We start from the raw sequence: 20221 nt of genomic DNA, 5'->3' as shown, positions 1-20221 counted from the left end.
TTATTACAGCACAATTCAATTTTATTTTGCTGTTTGGGGGTTTAGTTCAAAATAGAACTAAGCGTTCCAATAAAAATGCAGTTTTAGCAGAGACCATCACCAACTTGATGATCCCAAATATTTAAATCATACATCATTTAAAAAGAAGAAACAATCGAATATGAAAAGTATACAAATAGTTTGCACTTATATTACTGAACATAAAAACACCAATTTAACATTTCTCTTTTTCTAAATGCTTCTCCCTATACATTTCTCATTCACTAAATACAGAGCTCAACTCTTTCCCAGGCCCAGAAGTTTATTAGAACATAACAATGTCTGTCAAGGAATCTAGCAATCAGTAAAAAGCTGAATATACCTAACTACACTGTTATGTGCAGGTGTAAGATACTAAATAAATATTTGTTGAGTAACTGTTTAAATGTATAGAACAGTGAGTGAAAAGTTATTTCTTAACTGTTGCTTTCATAAATACCCATAATGATAGAGTCTTAAAATGAGGGAAAGGAACCAGTAGGGAAACCAGTGGGTTTTTTTTAAGTTGTATCTCTTGTTTTATCTTTGAGTTTCTTACAGGGAGGAAGAACTGACTGGGAATTATAATTTAAAAAAGCAAAAAGACCTAGATGGAGTGAAATCAGTCACTTAGATGATAATCTTAAGATAAAAAGTATAACTTTTTTCAGATGGGAGGACAGACTGATAGAAGAGAATTGTCACACAAATATTTTGGGTTGGAGAGAAAGAATGCTAAAACTTTTCTCTAACTTACTCTTTAAGAATCTGTGTGCGTCATTGTATATAAATCACACAAAGTTTTTTTAAAACTTAAAGAGAATAAAAAAGTAATCTGGGGAGTTTGTTGAATCTTTTAAGGCATTTGTTTTTCCAGTAAGACTATTGGAAACCACACGGGAGTACTTGAGAAAGAGAAGGTTTAGAGTAACTATTGTGTAAAGTGATTAAGGAGTCAAGGGGAAACCAAGAATATGATTTCTCAGCTATATAGTTGAAAATAGCATGAATTTTTTTATAGCCATATCTACATTTGGATTTTAGACAGGAAAACTGAAGGCTGGGAAGAGATGTAGGGAAAGTAAATCTTTGGAGAGATTCTGACTAGAGCATTGACATGACACCACAGTAAAAGGTTAGAGCTAACTAGTTGGAACTCTTATAGTTGTCAAACTCAGCAGTCAGAAACTCAAATTCATCATCTTCTTGCTCAGCAGATATATTTGTTCTTCTGTATTTCCTGCCTCTGTTAATAACATCAGCATTTTAGTTTAGAGAGCAAAACTGCACTGCTCTCTCTTCTAATCAACAGCCAAGTCTAACTTGTTTTGTTTCCTAAATATTTTTTTAGTTATCTGTTTCTTTCAATCCTAAGTAACAATTACTCTGACTTAGGCTGTCATTGTCTAATATGTATTTCACTGAACTTTTAAACTGTCTTCATAAGTACCACAATGGCAGTTGAAAAACATTTACATCAGCACATTCTGGTGGCATCGTTTTGCTATAAAGAAGCACTTGATATACATAGGAAGTCATTTAGGATAAATGGATATTTCTTAATGGGAAAGGGTACCTGGCAAGGTTTCCCCCACAGATTTTGCCTTTTAACAATGAGTTTAAATGAATTTAAAGCAAGAGTGCTCTGAAAATTTTGAAGTGCAGGTAACTTCCTGGTAAAAATAAGAAGAAATTACAAGTTTCTGTGGCTGTTTTGAATTAAACAATTTTGAGTAATTCACTTAGAGGAAAAGAACTCAGACTGTAATAATAGAATAATGAGTTCTAGCCCATGATGGTCTGAGACTTTGAGTTCTTGAACTTTTGTGGGTTATATACCCCTTTGAAAATCAAATGAAAACTGTAGACCCTCTTCCCCAAAAAATGGACATATACAAAATTTTATCTATTAAGGTATATGGAGTTTTACAAATACCTTGAAGCCCACCATCAATCCTATACTAGAACTTGTGTCATAGATGGAAAATACTTAAGCAAATAAATAGCTAGAACTGGTTCCAAAAGAAACAACTAAAATCAGAAAGGAAATTGGAGTTGCTCTGTAACTATAGAAAAAATGTTAGCCCTCTCACTTGGCTGTATAAATCAACTGTATATGAAGAGTGCAGAGCATCAAAGCTAGAAAAACTTACTTTCTTGAGATACAAGTAATTTTTTAAATGAAAGTAATAGTTTATTTTGGTAGTAACATTTTTAAATTCATTCTTTCTGAGAGGTGGTAGAGGTTTGGAAATATTTTAAAGTTGCATAATAGTGTGAATTGTTTATAGTTGAAAAGAGAAAACAGGGTGAATGTATTGGGTTGTCCCCACATTATTTTAATGCAGTTTGTTAGTTCATCTGGGAAAATATATAGGTAAAAAGAAGAAAATGAGGGAGAATTAGACTATAAAATATTACACAGGTAGAACAGTTGAAACATGAATATTTAGCTAAACATTTTAGTGACTACAAAGTAACTTGTTTACAAATAAGAATTTAATAAGAAGAGTTGGATTAGAAATTGACAATAAGGGAAATGCCTTGTCAGTAAATACAAATTGGATAATCGAGTAGACATTTGGAAAAGTCTGTTTATGTTCTCATGTCACTTCATAAGCCCAGATGAATTCTAGCTTTAAATGTAAAAGCTCAAATCATAAACTTAAGAAAATAGTAATGCCAAGTCAGTAAAACCAGGAAGGCTTTCCAAACATATGAGGAAGAGGTGATATTAAACGAAGGATGAAAAAAGATAGAAGTACCAAAAAATGGAAATCATAGATAAGTCAAAACAAATTTGGAAAAAATTGAAACGTGACAAATAATGAGCAGATAGATCTTTGGTTATATGAACAGCTCATATAATCAATAAGAAACCTACTGAGGTTTCCCAAAAAAACTACTCTTCCACCTTCCAAATTGTTATAATCTATCAATATTAGTGTAAAATAGCTTTTTCTTTTTTAGGTGAACTGATAAATATTTTCTCCCAAGTTTTTAATGAAATCATATTACTATGAAAAAGGATCCATTCAGATGGATTTATGAACAATAAGCAAGTAGGATATTTTGATGCAGTTTTTTGAGAAGGTCATTGAAGAAAATTAACTGTAACCTGTAATATACCCTTTGGTGACTAGGTAGATTAAAGTATATTGAGCTAAATAGAAACAGAGTCTCTTATACTACTTAGAACATTTATTTGAAATTCAGTTTGATTATTTTTAAATTACGTTTATGTGTAATATGCAGAATGATATTCCTTCTGAAAACACTTTGAAACACATGAGTTCTCATGCTGGATTTACTGAATGTCACAAAACTTCTATTCCTCTTCCTTCAGAACAAGGTAAGTTCTTTGACTATGTGAATTATGTTACCAAACATATTCACTTAAGCTTTAAATGTATTATTACGTATGTCACACACCTAAGCAGTGAATGTTTTGGGAGTCAGAGAATGACGATTCTGGTCCATCATTGTTGCTGCAACCTTGAATAAAACACACAATTCTAGTATTCTGATATTTTTTACAAATTGTTTAGTCCTAAAGATGAAATATAAAGACTTGCTTTTTATAAATCTATTTTAATCAGTATTATCATTTAGTCATCATATTTTTTTAATTTAACTTTTAAAATAGCTAATACAGGGGTGCTTGGGTGGCTCAGTTGGTTAAATGTCTGACTCTTGGTTCAGCTCAGGTCATGATCTCTAGGTTCATGAGTTTGAGCCCCGCATCAGGTTCCATGCTGGCGATGTGGAGCCTGCTTGGGATTCCTCTCTCCCTCTCTCTCTGCCCCTCCCCCACTCAACTGTATCTCAAAAAATAAACTTTAAAAAATTTATTTTTCTAATAGTTAATACATTTATTTGGTTCAAAAATTGAAATACATACACATACAAGCACTTTGAAAATAAGTCTCCCTCTCATTCCAGCCCTGTATGTAACCACTGTTATTTTTATTTATCCTGTAGAGTTTCACACACATAGTATGTGATGGTAGTCTTTCCTTTTATTTTTTACACAGAAAGTAACATACCATACATGTTGCTCTGCACCTTCAATTTTTAACTTGAGAATTAAATGGACTGGGGATGTTTCCATAACATACTTTTTTATGAGTTGGTTATATATGCATATAAATTTATTAGTCAACGTTTCATTAATGTACATGTAGCCTTTATAAGATTCCTTAAGAAAAACATCACTACCATGTCCCCCTCACCATCATTTCCCCTTTCATTCTCTTTTTGTATACAGCAGTATCACGTTGGATATATTCCAGGAGTGCAAGTTGGTTTAACATTAACATCAAAAATATAATTGATGAGGGGCACCTGGCTGGCTCAGTCAGTAGAGCATGTGACTCTTGATCTCAGGGTTGTGAGTTCAAGCCCGGGTTGGGTGTAGAGCTTACCTGGGGGTGGAGGGGAATATATATATATATATATATAATTGATGCATGATAGTAACAGATTAGAGGAGAAAAATCATTTGTTCATGTCAGTAGCTGCAGAAAAGGCATTTGATGAAATTCAGTATCCATTCATGATTAAAACTCTTCCTAAAGTTAGAATAGAGTCTCCTTAATCTGAATAAAGGGTTATCTACAGAAAGTTATCACAGATATTCTCTTTCATAATGATATGTTGAAAGCCAGATGGGGAACCAAGGCAAGGATTCTGGCTGTTTTCATTCCTATTTAATATCCTCTTTTTAAAATTTTATTTATTTTATTTTTTTTTTGAGAGAGAGCATGAGCCAGGGGAGGGTCAGAGAGAGAGGGAGACACAGAATTCGAAGCAGGCTCCAGGCTCTGAGCTATCCGCAAAGCCCGATGCGGGCTCAAACTCACCAACCATGAGATCATGACCTGGGCCAAAGTCAGATATCTGAACCACCCAGGCGCCCCTGTTTAGTATTCTCACTGAAAAATAAAATAAAAAGATATGGTAGAATGGTTAGGACAGAAGAAAAAAAAATTATTTTCAGTAACATGGATGTTATTTCTGAAGTTAACACGCTTCTAATTTTGCATCCTTATATTTCAGGGTTTTTTTTTTTTAATTTTTTTTTTTTCAAGGTTTATTTATTTTTGGGACAGAGAGAGACAGAGCATGAACGGGGGGGGGGGGGGGGGGGGGGGCAGAGAGAGAGGGAGACACAGAATCGGAAACAGGCTCCAGGCTCCGAGCCATCAGCCCAGAGCCCGACGCGGGGCTCGAACTCATGGACCGCGAGATCGTGACCTGGCTGAAGTCGGACGCTTAACCGACTACGCCACCCAGGCGCCCCTGTATTTCAGTTTTAAACAATAATTATTAACCTCCCACTAAAGAAGACAAGGATCAAACTTTTCCTCTTCCTCCTGTTCCCAGAAGACACAAACACACGCATGCATATGCACACACATTTATTCTTTCCCACCATATAGTTATAATTTTGGCTAGATCAACAGTAGATTCTCTGCTATTGGGCTACATTTCTTCAAGATATTCAGATACGTAATGCTATCAGTTTCATCATCTAGAAAAAGTTTTTCCCAGACTATTCTAATGTACTTCAGTCTGGTTTTTTTGGCCTCTACACTTAGAATACAAATTTCATTCTAAGATTTCCCATCACCATTCATTCATTCTGAGGTTTTTCTTTACTGTGTCATAAAGTTGTGAATTATAAGTTACTTTAAAATTTAACATCCTTGGGGCACCTGGGTGGTTCAGTCAGTTAAGCATCCCGCTTCGGCTCAGATCATGATCTCATGGTTCATGAGTTCGAGCCTCTGTGCTGACAGCTTGGAACCTGGAGCCTGCTTCAGGTTGTGTCTCCCTCTCTCTGTGCCCCACCCCTGATAGCACTCTGTCTCCCTCTCTCACAAATGAATAAATATTAAAAAAAAATTAATTAAAAAAATAATTTAACATCCTGACTTTTTAAAAATAGGCTTAATTCTAAAATTTATTTAGGATAAAATAACAAAATATGACAGAGATGCCATTTTAAGTCGTGGCAGAAAAGATGAACTATTTTTTCCATTATTGTAAAACAGTGTATGTATAAGACTATTAATATGTATAAGATGATTAATTGCAATGTTAGAATGGCAAGAGATTGAAATCATACCAAATGTCCATTAGTAGGAGTTTGGTTGTTATTCTCTACAATTACTATACAGCCATAGTATGAAGTTCAGTGTAGCATCAAAATAGAATAGAGAAATTTTCTGTGATTGGAAAGATCTCCAAGCTTAAAGTTAAACCAACAACAAAAACCCTAAAATATATATTATTCTACCTTTTATGGTTAAAAAAAAATGGTGATTGTACACACATACACAAAAAATATCCATGATAGAATGAATACACAAGAAATTTGGAAATAGGAAGACTAAGACTTTTTCCTTCAGACTCTTATTTCTTACTGCTTTTTTACAAAAATAAATTGAATAATTTTGGTGTCCTGCCAAGAGACTTGTGGGCCTCATGTTAACTATTAATGTTCAGCAGTGTTGAGGAGAGGATAAGTTAGTTTATGAAAGTTACACTGTGTGTTGAAACACTTCATGCAGGGCGCCTGGGTGGCGCAGTCGGTTAAGCGTCCGACTTCAGCCAGGTCACGATCTCGCGGTCCGTGAGTTCGAGCCCCGCGTCGGGCTCTGGGCTGATGGCTCGGAGCCTGGAGCCTGTTTCCGATTCTGTGTCTCCCTCTCTCTCTGCCCCTCCCCCGTTCATGCTCTGTCTCTCTCTGTCCCAAAAATAAATAAGCGTTGAAAAAAAAAAAAAAAAAAAAAAAAAGAAACACTTCGTGTTTGATTGGTTGGTATTAAAATATTTTAGTTGTATAACTAATTTTTTTTTTTTAATTTTCTTTAAGTGGAAACTAGCAATAGAAGGCCATCCACAGAAGAAACGCATGAAGTAGATTCCAAAGCAGCTTTACTACCGGTTTGTACATTTCAGTTAACAAATGTGTATTTTAAAATATATATTTATTAAAGAAGAACTAAAAAAAGATGGTGATATTTTATTTGAGGTTCTGTTTAGCTTTCAAAAAATTTTACCTTAGAAAACTGACATTAGTGCATTTATTCTTAGAATATTAGCAATTTATTCTTTGAAAAGAGTTTCTTCCTGTAGTGTGAATAGTTAAGAATTTGTTTGTATGTATGTATATGTGTGTCTATGTTTTTTTGTTTTTATCATGTTATGTTTTTCATCATGATAAATGTAGTCTTTAATCCCCACCCCCTAGTTACCCTATCCTCCCACTACCTTCCATCTGGTAACCATCAGTTTGTTCTCTATAGTTGAATCTGTTTCTTGGTTTGTCTCTCTCTCTCTTTGTTTTGTTTTGTTTTTCCTTTGCTCATTTGTTTTGTTCCACATATGAGTGAGATAAATCATAATGGTATTTGTCTTTCTCTGACTGACTTATTTCACTTAGCATACTACACTCTAGTTCCATCCATGTAGTTGCAAATGGCAAGGTTTTATTCTTTTTTTATTTTATTTTATTTTATTTTATTTTATTTTATTTTATTTTATTTTATTTTATTTATTTTATTTTATTTTATTTTATTTTATTTTATTTTATTTTATTTTATTTTATTTTTTTATTTTTTTATTTTTTTATTTTACATCCAAGCTAGCATATAGTGCAGCAGTGATTTCAGGAGTGGATTCTTTAATGCCCCTTACCCATTTAGCCCATCACCCCCCCACAACCCCACCAGTAACCCTCTGTTCTCCATATTTAAGAGTCTCTTATGTTTTCTTCCCCTCCTTGTTTTTATATTATTTTTGCTTCCCTTTCCTTGTGTTCATCTGTTCTGTGTCTTAAATTCCTCATATGCATGAAGTCATAAGATATGTGTCTTTCTCTGACTAATTTCACTTAGCATAATACCCTCCAGTTCCATCCACGTAGTTGCAAATGGCAAGATTTCATTCTTTTTGATTGCTGAGTACTCCATTGTGTGTGTGTATGTGTGTGTGTGTGTGTGTGTGTGTGTATATATATATATAAAACATCTTCTTTATCCATTCCTCCATTGATGGACATTTGGGCTCTTTCCATACTTTGGCTATTGTTGATAGTGCTGCCATAAATATTGGGATGTGCGTGCCCCTTTGAAACAGCACACCTGTATCCCTTGGATAAATACCTAATAGTGCAATTGCTGGGTTGTAGGGTAGTTCTATTTTTAATTTTTTGAGGAACCTCCATACTGTTTTCCAGAGTGGCAGTTTTGTTCTTTTTTATTGCTAAATAATATTCCGTGGTGTATTTATATTTATATTTATATTTATATTTATATTTATATTTATATTTATACCTCATCTTCTTCATGCATTCATCTATCACTAGACACTTGAGCTCCTTCCATTGTTTGGCTGTTATAAATAATGCTGCAATAAACACAGGAGTGCATGTATTCCGTTGAGTTAGTGTTTTTGTATTTTTGGGTAGATACCCAGTAGTGCAATTACTGCATCATAGGGTAGTTCTGTTTTTAACTTTTTGAGGAACCTCCAAACTGTTTTCCACAGTGGCTATACCAGTTTGCATTCCCACCAGTGGTGGAAGAGTGTTCTTTTTTCTCTACATCTTCACCAGCACTGGTTGTTTCTTTGGTTTTTGATTTTGACCATTCTTATAGATGTGAGGTGCTATGTCATTGTAGGTTTGATTTGTATTTCCCTGATGAGTGATGTTGAGCCTCTTTTCATGTGTCTGTTTGCCATCTGGATGTCTTCTTTGGAGAAATCTGTTTATGTCTTTTGCCCATCTTTTAATTGGATTATTTGTTGTTTGGGTATTGAGTTGTATAAGTTCTTTATATATTTTGGATGCTAACCCTTTATCAGATACGTTTTTTGCAAACATATTCTTCTATTCTGTAGGTTGCCTTTTAGTTTTGTTGATTGTTTCCTTCACTGTGCAGAAACTTTCTGATGTAGTCCCAGTAGTTTATTTTTGCTTTTATTTCCCTTGTCTCAGAAGATGCATCTAAAAAAAGTGTTGCTGTGGCCAATGTCAGAGAGATTACTATCTGCATAATAGTTAGGAAATTTTACAGAAAAATTTATTCAAAAGAAAGGTAGGAATCTCTGTTTGTATTGAAACTGGTTGTATGTAGTCATTCCCAGCCAATTGAGGTAGTATTTGATTTTACAAATACTCTTTAAATTTTTTTTTAAAGTTTATTTATTATTGAGAGAGAGATAGAGCATGAGTTGGGGAGGGGCAGAGAGAGAGGAAGATACAGAATCTGAAGAAGGCTTCAGGCTCCGAGCTGTCAGCACAGAGCCTGATGCAAGGCTCAAACTCACAAACTGTGAGATCATGACCTGAGTCGAAGTCGGACACTTAACCGACTGAGCCACCCAGGTTCCCCACAAATACTCTTTAAAAGCATACTCTGGCATCAAGATAAATAACTTGGGAGAAAGTAGAAAAATTGGTCCTTTATAGTCAAGTATAGAAATCAGTATTCATAATTATCCTGGATCATCAAGAACGTTTTATTTACATTCTGCTATAAGGAGATAGATTATATTATGGAAAGCCATGTTATTAAAAAAATTATTTCAATGAGGAAAGGGGGTTAGTGAACACAGCTTCACAGTAACAATTCCTCCTTTTTGGAAGGACACACCCTGCACAATTTTGCCACAAAGTAAGTTCCATTGAAGATGACCTGACAATGCGAAATTACAGAACTTCTGGGATTCAAGTTACACAAACAGTATTAATAAACCTCTACCAACTTGAGATAGTAGAATTACTGGTTACAAGTTATAAAATAATATGATTAAGGTGACTAAAACCATAAAAGAGAAGGTATTAAAAATATGAAAAAAAGATAAGATACTACTCAGCAAGTCCTGAAAAATTAGATAAAAATCTAGGATAAAAAATAACTCAGTGGGGGTTATAATAACATAGATTAGGCAGAGCCAAACAGAGAATTACTAAACTGGATGAGAATATAATTATAGAGTTATAATTAAATGGAAAAAATACAGAATAAAAACAATATGCACATATACAGAAAAAGACTTCAATGAGATATGCTTATATGTTTTTAGTGATTTGTTTACAGTATGCATGATTTTAATTTTACTCTTTCTACTTCGTTGTGTTTTTCTTTTTCAATGAGCACATACTATTTAGAGTCATAGAAACAAATGTATAAGAATATAAAGTTGTCATCAGAAGTAAAGAAACTAGCCAGAGTGTAATTATGTTGTAGGAAATAGCACTCATGAAATTCTTTATTCTACCTTGTGGAATGGTCTTATGGTAATTATATCCATTTGTTATTTTTTTAGTTCAGTTGTATAAAATAAGGACTTCACATTAATTTTTCAGACTATAGGGAAACAAAACAGGGTTAAACAAACAGTTATGCTTCTTCTAGAGAGATTTTTTTCTTTAATTTTTGTTTGTGTTTGTTTTTGACTAAAGGATTGGTTACAAGATAGACCATCAAACAGAGAAATGTAAGTAAGCCTTTTCTCATCGTTAACCTGAAAAGTATCATAGTTATTGGGGGTTTTTTCTGTTCTTTGTACCATCTTTTAAAACACTCTTTTATCTGTGAGTGATGATTATTTATTTTAACATCTCTTGTCTTTACATAGAAGAGACTGGGGGAACTCATTTATTATGAGTTAATATATACATTTAAAATTACAATTTTATATAGTTATACTATCATTATGGCGATGCTATGATTACTATATTTTAGGATTCCAGAGGACGTTTACAAAAGAAAAAGTCATCTTTTTTTTTTTTTTATGTTTGTTTATTTTTGAAGGAAAGAAAGACAGAAAGTGAGTGGGGGGCGCCGGGGGTGGTGGGTGTTGCAGAAGAGAGGGAGACACAGGAAGAGAATCGGAAACAGGCTCCAGGCTCTGAGCTCTGAGCAGTCAGCACAGCATGGGAGAGTTACTTTCTGATATGGACTATTTGAGAAGGAACCACAGTGTTTCCCCTATTGCTTTCTGTGCATCAGAAATATATGTGAATATATAGAGAAGAAAATAAACCAGGTGCCACATGGGTATGCAGTGTTCAAGTTCTTTGGGTGCTCTGGGCCTTGTATGGCACTTGGAAGATCAAACTGTAATCAGATCTCTTCAGAGTATACTGTGTTTTATAACCAAAACCATAGGATGTAAATACAGAATAGGTACTTGAAGTTGATGTTAACTCAGCTAACAAGAGAACCTTGTCTTACAGAATGTTGAGCCAAAGAAGTACCCAGAAAGGTGGAGTTGGTCAGCACTTTTTGGGTGCTGAGAAAAGAGTAGTTTATCAACAGCAAAGGGATGATGCTAGGGTCAAAATACTTCCTATAATAAAATATTTATATTAGATAGAAGGTAAGAGCTGGAAAGAGATTTTTAGTACAGATTAAACATATATTTATATCCATATATGAATTTGGCATTGGCTTTAAGGGAAATGGCATATATTCAAACAAAAGTGAATCTGGATCTCAGAATTACTTTAATCACATTATATTAAATAATCATAATTTTACAAAGTGTATGGTAGCCAAAACAAAGATTGTGTCACAACTTGTATTTTTTGGTGTTTTCTTTAGGCCATCTGAAGAAGGAACGTTAAATGGTGAGTCCATATGGTAGATTTAATGCAAAAAAATGAGGATTATATATGATGTTATGTTATAGCAAATACCACATTATTCTAGCTAAGAAACTTCAGACTTCGTGTTTGAAAGAGCCAAGGTGGTAAAAAGTTCTTTGTTCAGCTAGTTTCTCTTCGGTATAGTAGTTTCACATATACATGAACTCACCATGTGAATGATATATCTTTACTGTCACCCTACCCCCCTTCGTCCCTGTGACCTAGTCTGCTCTTTCCCTTGTATACCCTGTTTTAGTGAATGATACTCTTTCAGTCTACTAGGTAAAATCTGAGAAGGAGTTATTCTTGACCCCCTTGACCTTGCACTCACAGAGTCCTGTTGTATTTACTTCTTAAATATTAAGACTCCATCTTCCACTATACATTATTCTGCTGCTTTCAGTTCACACTTCATCATTTTTTAAACCTTTTATTGAAGTATATATAACATGCATACAAAAAAGGTAGAGATAAGCCTCTCAGTGAATTCTCCCTAAGCAACTATGCCCCTGTAATCAGCACCCAGGTCACAAAACAGAATATTGCCAGTATCCCAGCTCCTCGTGTCCTTGTGTTTTAACCTCTGCCCCTGAATAACACATGTATAGTTTTGTCTCTGTTTGTTTATGGAATATATAAATGGAATCATAAAGTATGTACTTTGTGTCTGGCTTTTTCCTCCTAACATATGTTTATAAGATTCATCAATATTTTTGTGTATAGTGGTAGTTTGCACATTCTCATTACTATATAGTATTTCCTTATATGAATCTATTGAATGTATCCATTCTGTTATTTGATAGGCATTTCAGTAGCTTCCATTGTATGATTATTATGAACCATGAGTGCCATTATGAGTAGTCTTGTTCATGTTGTTTGGTAAACATATGTATTTGTTTTTTATTGGGCATGTACTTAGGACTGGAATTTGTAGGTGGTAGGGTATGTATGTGTTCACATTTAGTTGTTACTGTCCCGTAGGTTTTTAGAGTTGTGCCACTTAATCTCCCTTCTAGTCTGTCTTCTATTCTTCCACCAAACTGATCCTCCTCTGCTTTACATTTTCCTCACTGTCAATGGGTAAAATCGTGTCCTTTCTTAGCATGGCATATTTGGCTCCTAACTATTTGGTATTCCCTGATTCTGTAGCTTTACCTCCTACAGGCGTGCCTGTACTCTTGCTCGTTAGTTTGCAGTCCTGGTTACATGTCCAAGTACTTACGGAGAATCACTTTACGCTGACACACACCTACAGAATTTTTTGAAGTGAGATCTGGGTAGGTGCACAGTGAAAAAGCCCCACAGGTGATTCTGATATATGTTTATTATAAATTTATTTATATCTATTATACGTGATATATATTTATGTGTATAAAATTAGTTTTGAAAACTGCTGTTTCTGTTCATACTAAACAACTTGCAGTTTCTCAAGTGTAGCATGTGCTTTAACAGTTCCGTGTCTGAAAATGTTGCCCTGACCACACCACTGTCTTCCAGACTATTCTTTTTCCCCTTCTCTTTCTCTGAGACATCCTTCAACCTTTCTGCAAGCAGAAGACATTTAGTACCCCTCCTCTATAGTCCTATGATGTATATATACATCATATACATATATACATACATATATACATCATATATACATGTGTATATATAGTCCTATAATATATATATAATGTGTATATTTTATATTTCCTACATAGTATTAAAACTATTGACTGATTTTCTTCTTCTCAAGACAGTAAGGTCTTTTTCATTAATATTCTGTAAACTTAACACATGGCAAATTCAATTGATTCTCCAGTCTTCTCATTACAGTTAAAAAGTCAAATTCTCAAATACATTTAAATATGGAGGAAGGGCTTTTGGGTATGTTTCACATTCCAGAAGTTCATCTTCTTATGGTCAGCCCACTAAAATGGCTACTTGGTTACAAGCTCCAGCTCCTAAACTAAAAGATCTTTTCCTTTTTGAGTGGGGGTGGAGGGTGTGGGAAAAGCGCAGCTTATGACAGGAGAGTGTGAAATGTCACGTGCCTTTTCCCTTCCAGGTATCTGAGTGCACAGTTAGGACTAATCTGGCACAATGAAAAAGGATAATAGAGCAAGCACATGATGAGTGTATTTTACTATTTATTTTTTCTGTTCAGTGAAGAGAGCTTATATGAAGGGAACCTTAGGATGATTGTATGAGAATGAGCAAAAATTTTTATACCACATTAGTACTTTTAAAAGGGTTTCATTTGTTTATTTGCCATTTTAGGTCTCGCTTCTCCATTTAAACCAGTTATGGATACAAATTACTATTACTCAGGTCAGTACTATTAAAAACAAAATCTAACAATATTTTGAGCTTTTAGAAAGGATTTCATTATTTTTCTCTCATTTTTGTGCAGCTGTGGAAAGAAATAATTTGATGAGATTATCCCAGAGCATTCCATTTACACCTGTGCCTCCAAGAGGTAAATCCAAATAGTAAAGAAATGAAGGAGAAAATAAACCTTTTATTAATAGTGTGATTTTTAGCTGTGATGTAGAACATGGGTGGTAATAGAAGGAAGGGTCACGTTGAGAAGTGTCAATTTCATATAAATTTTAATTAGCAAGAGTCAGGTATAGTTTAAATAGAAGAAGGAGTGATCAGAAATATTAGATTTCTGTATTTCCATCATATCCAGAAGTAATAGTGTATTCTAATTAAGAAAGGATCTTAACCCATTGTTTAGTATAGAAAGCATAGATAAATTGACACCACAAATTTTGTGGAACAGTTGCTTTCTTAAAGTTTTTCTTGAAAATGATCATAATTTCAAAAATGTTTATTACTACTAATATACATAAATTTAGAAATATTAGTAGATTCTTGATTTCTGAGCATTTGTTGCCCTTAAACTTCCTTTATAAAATTATAACTTTGTCCAGTTCATTTTCTGTTTCTTACTTAATCTTAACAAGATACCTGCCAATTTTTATTCTACTTTGTCATTTTAAAGGGTCATAATTTGACCTCAAATTGTGTCCATTCATCTTGCAGGTGAGCCTGTCACAGTGTATCGCTTGGAAGAGAGTTCACCCAGTATACTGAATAACAGCATGTCTTCTTGGTCACAGCTTGGCCTCTGTGCCAAAATAGAGTTTTTAAGTAAAGAGGAGATGGGAGGAGGTTTACGGAGAGCTGTCAAAGTACAGTGTACCTGGTCAGAACATGATATCCTCAAATCAGGTCATCTTTATATTATCAAATCTTTTCTTCCTGAGGTGGTCAACACATGGTCAAGTATTTATAAGGAAGATACAGTTCTGCATCTCTGTCTCAGAGTAAGTGCTAGTGAATGCATAACAGTAGAACATTATTTGGAGTTCATGTTTTGTCTTCTAATGTATGTTAAACCAAAAAACCTCTTAGTTTCAGTGTTCAGCAAGGAGATTTTTTTGGTGTATTTTTTTGTTGTTGTTCTGTAGGAAATTCAGCAACAGAGAGCAGCACAAAAGCTCACGTTTGCCTTCAACCAAATGAAACCCAAATCCATACCATATTCTCCAAGGTAAATCTTGAAATTTTTCTGAGATCTTGTAGTTTTATCTGGATACCATTGTCTTTTGACCTTCGTTATTAATGCTGAATATTTAATTATTTACCCATTTAAAAGCTCAATTAGAATTTTATTAACAAAACTACTAGTAATATCTATAACTGTTTTTCATAAGGTTCCTTGAAGTTTTCCTGCTGTATTGCCATTCAGCAGGACAGTGGTTTGCTGTGGAAGAATGTATGACTGGAGAATTTAGAAAATACAACAATAATAATGGTGATGAGATTATACCAACTAATACACTGGAAGAAATCATGCTGGCCTTTAGCCACTGGACATATGAATATACAAGAGGGGAGCTATTGGTACTTGATTTACAAGGTAAATTTATTAAAGTATTGCTAAAGTAAAATTGTACAGTAGGTTCTCACCTGTTCATGTGTTATGAATGATATACGGTCATCTTCTAACTTATAGATCGGTAAAAACCTCAGGTTAGTAAAAGCTATTAAAAAAGCAAGTCAGGGGCGCCTGGGTGGCGCAGTCGGTTAAGCGTACGACTTCAACCAGGTCACGATCTCACGGTCCGTGAGTTCGAGCCCCGCATCGGGCTCTGGGCTGATGGCTCAGAGCCTGGAGCCTGTTTCCGATTCTGTGTCTCCCTCTCTCTCTGCCCCTCACCCGTTCATGCTCTGTCTCTCTCTGTCCCAAAAATAAATAAACGTTGAAAAAAAAAAAAATTTAAAAAAAGCAAGTCAAGGGGCGCCTGGGTGGCGCAGTCGGTTAAGCGTCCGACTTCAGCCAGGTCACGATCTCGCGGTCCGTGAGTTTGAGCCCTGCGTCGGGCTCTGGGCTGATGGCTCAGAGCCTGGAGCCTGTTTCCCATTCTGTGACTCCCTCTCTCTCTGCCCCTCCCCCGTTCATGCTCTGTCTCTCTCTGTGTCCCCCAAAAAATAAATAAATAAATAAACGTTGAAAAAAATAAAAAAGCAAGTCAATAACAGCCATAGCATATAGCCATCAGGGCCCTGAATAGTGGGATCTTGCTCTCTTGATTATTACTTACATAATATATATTTTTTTTTGATGAGCAGAAACACATGCAATCCACTATTCTATTCTTAGATGTATATGTAGTTTTAGTCTTTTAAAACTATACTGTTTATTTAAAACAGTAGCATGTGTTCCTGTTCTTGGTGTTTATGTTATCTATTATTGTGAACTAAACTACCTAAATATTTAGGGATTAAAACTACCATTTTATTTGTTTCCAGTTCTTTGGTTCAGGAATTTGGATGGGACATGGTGGGGATGGCTTATCTCTGCTGTCTTCTCAGAAGGTTCAAATGGCTGGAGAATAAGCATGAACAACATGACTAGAGTCAAATGTCTAAGGTTTCTGTTCACTGACATCTGAATCCCTCAGTTCTCCACCAAGTGATCTCTCCATGTGGCTAGTTATCTGTGACCTTGGTCATAACATGGTAGTTTCAGGTAGTTAGATTTTTACATAGCAGCTAGCTTCCTCCAGAGAAAAAGCAGAAACTCTTAACATTAGTTCCAGAACTGGCCCAGATCTCCTCCTCCACATTTTACTGATCAAGGCAGATAATAAAGATAGCCCAGTTCAAGAAGTGGGGAATGGATTCCAGCACTTGGTGGGTAGAGTAGCATCTATACAAGGAAGGAAAAACTGATCATAACCATTTTTGTAGACAGAATCTGTCATATGTGGAAAAGAAAAGAATGGAAATTGTGGCTTGGAGAGGGCACATTTGCTTAGAGTATTGTCTGTCTGCAGGGTCAGAGGAAAATAAAACTGAGCAGGTTGCCCGCTCTACCTGAGTTGTACTTTCTTATTATAACTTCCATGATTTTTTTCCCGAAAGAGCAGCCTTAATTTCAAATGTCACCATAGACCAGATTTCAAAATCTATACATAAGAACAGTTATTTAGAATGTTTATCACTTGATGACTTTTTTTGTTACATATAGTCACAGATATAAAGGATTTTGCTGAAAAGCAAATGGCATGGAATCAAGCTGAAGAAAGAAAATCTGTAAAAATAGCTACCCTTTTTTCAGTAGTTCATCATTTTACATAAATGATTTAATAGTATATAAAGTGAAAACTGATATGTATTATTAGGTCAATCCAATTAAGTAAAAAAGATCTTTAAGTATATTCTTAAATAGTGTCACTTAATTATCTTCAAACATGCATAGGAGGTAAAGCCAAACAGATTTTATCTGAATTCCTAATTTAAAAGATGGGAGTTAAGGTGCCTGGCTGGCTCAGTCAGTAGGGCATGCAACTCTTGATCTCACGGTCGTGAGTTCAAGCCCCATGTTGAACATAGAGCTTATTTTAAAAAAATAAATAAATGAAAATAAGGGCACCTAGGTAGCTTATTTGGTTAAGCCTCCAACTTGGGCTCAGGTCATGATCTCGCAGTCTTTGAGTTTGAGCCCCGCGTTGGGCTCTGTGCTGACAGCTCAGAGCCTGGAGCCTGCTTCTGATTCAGTCTCCCTCTCTCTCTGTCCCTCCTCTGCTAGCACCTGACTCTCTCTCCCTCTGTCTTTCTCAAAAATAAACTTTAAATGAATGAAAATAAAAGATGGGACTTATTTTCAGTAAACAAAGTAGTTTTAATGGTCTTTACATTACATTATTACATTAATGTGTTCCTGGAGCCATTTTTCATAGAGCTGTTTTACACAAGGGGCGCCTGGGTGGCTCAGTTGGTTGAGCATCTGATTCTTGATTTTGGCTCAAGTCATGATTTCATGGTTCATGAGTTTGAACCCCATGGGCTCTGCATGGATAGTGTAGAGCCTGCTTGGGATTCTTTCTCCTTCTCTCTCTACCCATCCTCTGCTCACTTGCATTCTCTCTTTCAAAAATAAACATTAAAAAAATATTTTACACAATTACCACAAACAAACAATATGGAAATATATTAAAAAGTTTTCCCATTTCATTATTTGTCTAACTTTGGTGAAGACAAATACTGTACACAAATAGAAGGGGTTTTTTTCCTTATTTTTAATATTTTGTGTTGTGATTTTCCTCCAACTGGGATGATGCCTCGTGTGTGTGTGTGTGTGTGTGTGTGTGTGTGTGTGTGTGTGTGAGAGAGAGATTTGTTTTTGTCTACCTAACAATATATCATGGACATCTTTTGGGTCATTACTGATAAATCTGAGTTACTGCTTTTCATAGATGCATGCATGATAACCTATAGTATGGAGGGGTGGCATGATTTACCCCCCCCTTTTTTCTTTTTTTTTGCTACTGTAAACAGTGCTGCAACAAATATACTCATGTATTGCTACTTTCATTTCCATTAAGTAGATTTCTGACTTGGCTTAGTAAGAAGAGATGAGTGCAATTTTAACAGCCACTGGGTTATTTTTCCAAAAGGTTATGGGAACACATACTTAGCACTGTATATGAGTTCCCATTTCTCTGCGGACTCTCCAGTACTAAATATTCTTAATCTTTGCCAGTCTGATGAGTAGTAGGTCAATAGGTATTCTTTTATATGAGTAAATAGATAAGAAAGACTGAAAATATTTAATTATACTTTTAGTACCTCTGGGGAGGAATGGAAGTAAAGGAAGATGTTCACAATCTTATTCTTTATGTAACCTGAATTTTTCAAGAAGATAAATGTGGTAGTATATGATTTTTTAAAATGGGAAACACTTTAAAAATGGCCTATAAATTATGCCTTCGTGTTTCAAAATGTTCTTTGCTAATAAGGTGAAAAAGGGGGAGATCATGTAAACTGTTTACATAAACTGTTTGTTTTCCAGCTTTGTCCCTGTTGCATCAAAAGGAAGTGCCATCAGGAGTCCACCTGCCTATCTCCCAACTCTGACAATTAACTTTTATTCCTGGTGCGGGAGCTGTGTGTGTCCTAGGTGCAGTGTTAAGGTCACAAGTTATGAAATACTAAGAGAGAAAACCTATACTCTTGAAAAATTTAACATTGTGTAATAATTGATGCTATAAAATCTCTCATAACTATTTTTATTATGCAAATGTCAATGTTTGTATCAATTATACAATATAAATTATCTTTTTTTATATATACATATAAAGGTGTGGGTGAAAATTTGACTGATCCATCTGTGATAAAAGCAGAAGAAAAGAGGTAATAAGTTTTAATAATTTCATGATGATATTTTTATAATTTCAAATTCTACATTTCTATTTGCATAAACTGTCTTTTTTTTTTCTTTTTTCTTTTTTCTTTTTTTAACTACCAATTCCACAGATCCTGTGATATGGTTTTTGGCCCAGCAAATCTAGGTGAAGATGCAATAAAAAACTTTAGAGCAAAACATCACTGTAATTCTTGTTGTAGAAAGCTTAAACTTCCAGGTAACATTTTCTTAGTATAATGTATAAATTGTTAGCACATTTGGTTACTACAATTCTTCATAAAGCTGAGGGCATAAATACACATTATTTAATAAATGGATCTATGTTTTCTTTAATTGCTTTTAAAAATACAAAGTTTGTTAATTTAATACATTTATTATGTGTCTGCTCGCTGCCAAGAATTGTGCTAGATGTTAACAGTACAATTGTGAACCAGACAAACATGATCCCTGACCTCAATGGAATTTAGTCAAATCTTAGATACTGACAGGATTAACAGGTAGGACTGTCGTTAATGCCAAACAGAAGAAATAGAACAGGTAAGCAGGTAAGAGGTCAGGGAGTGCTACCTGAGGAACTGACAGATTGCCTAAAACTGAAGGTTAAATAGACTTTAAAGTTAGCCTGGCAAAGAGTTGGAGGAGTATTCCCATGAAGCAGGAACAAGAACTTCAGATATATTCTCTCAGGATTGTAATTTCATTTATACATTTGAAAAATTACCAGTTATTATTGAATCTAAGCTATAGCACAAACCAGTGGTTCTCATTCTTTGGTGTGTATCAGCCTCCCTGTGAAACTTTTTAAAAATTACAGCTTCCTGAGGGGTGCCTGGGTG

At 34.7% G+C, this 20221-nt stretch overlaps 1 protein-coding gene across 1 annotated transcript in view; it reads left to right on the top strand.

Annotated features, from left to right (window-relative positions):
- Positions 1-20221, top strand: part of TRPM7 (transient receptor potential cation channel subfamily M member 7) — a 123838-nt gene that overhangs the window by 94036 nt on the left and 9581 nt on the right. Inside the window, exons 28-38 of the mRNA XM_086710668.1 lie at positions 3274-3370; positions 6899-6969; positions 10496-10530; positions 11640-11665; positions 13943-13993; positions 14076-14141; positions 14714-14997; positions 15142-15224; positions 15388-15593; positions 19321-19372; positions 19496-19602. Of these exons, the coding sequence (XP_086566794.1) occupies positions 3274-3370; positions 6899-6969; positions 10496-10530; positions 11640-11665; positions 13943-13993; positions 14076-14141; positions 14714-14997; positions 15142-15224; positions 15388-15593; positions 19321-19372; positions 19496-19602 (1078 nt within the window). The remainder of the gene's footprint in view (positions 1-3273; positions 3371-6898; positions 6970-10495; positions 10531-11639; positions 11666-13942; positions 13994-14075; positions 14142-14713; positions 14998-15141; positions 15225-15387; positions 15594-19320; positions 19373-19495; positions 19603-20221) is intronic.

This window comes from Puma concolor, chromosome B3 (genome assembly GCF_028749965.1).
Source record: "Puma concolor isolate L17-30 chromosome B3, mPumCon1.1.hap2, whole genome shotgun sequence".
In the NCBI taxonomy this organism is placed as follows: Eukaryota; Metazoa; Chordata; class Mammalia; order Carnivora; family Felidae; genus Puma; species Puma concolor.
The sequence above is the reverse complement of the archived record's forward strand: the minus strand, read 5'-3'. Positions and strand labels throughout refer to the sequence as shown.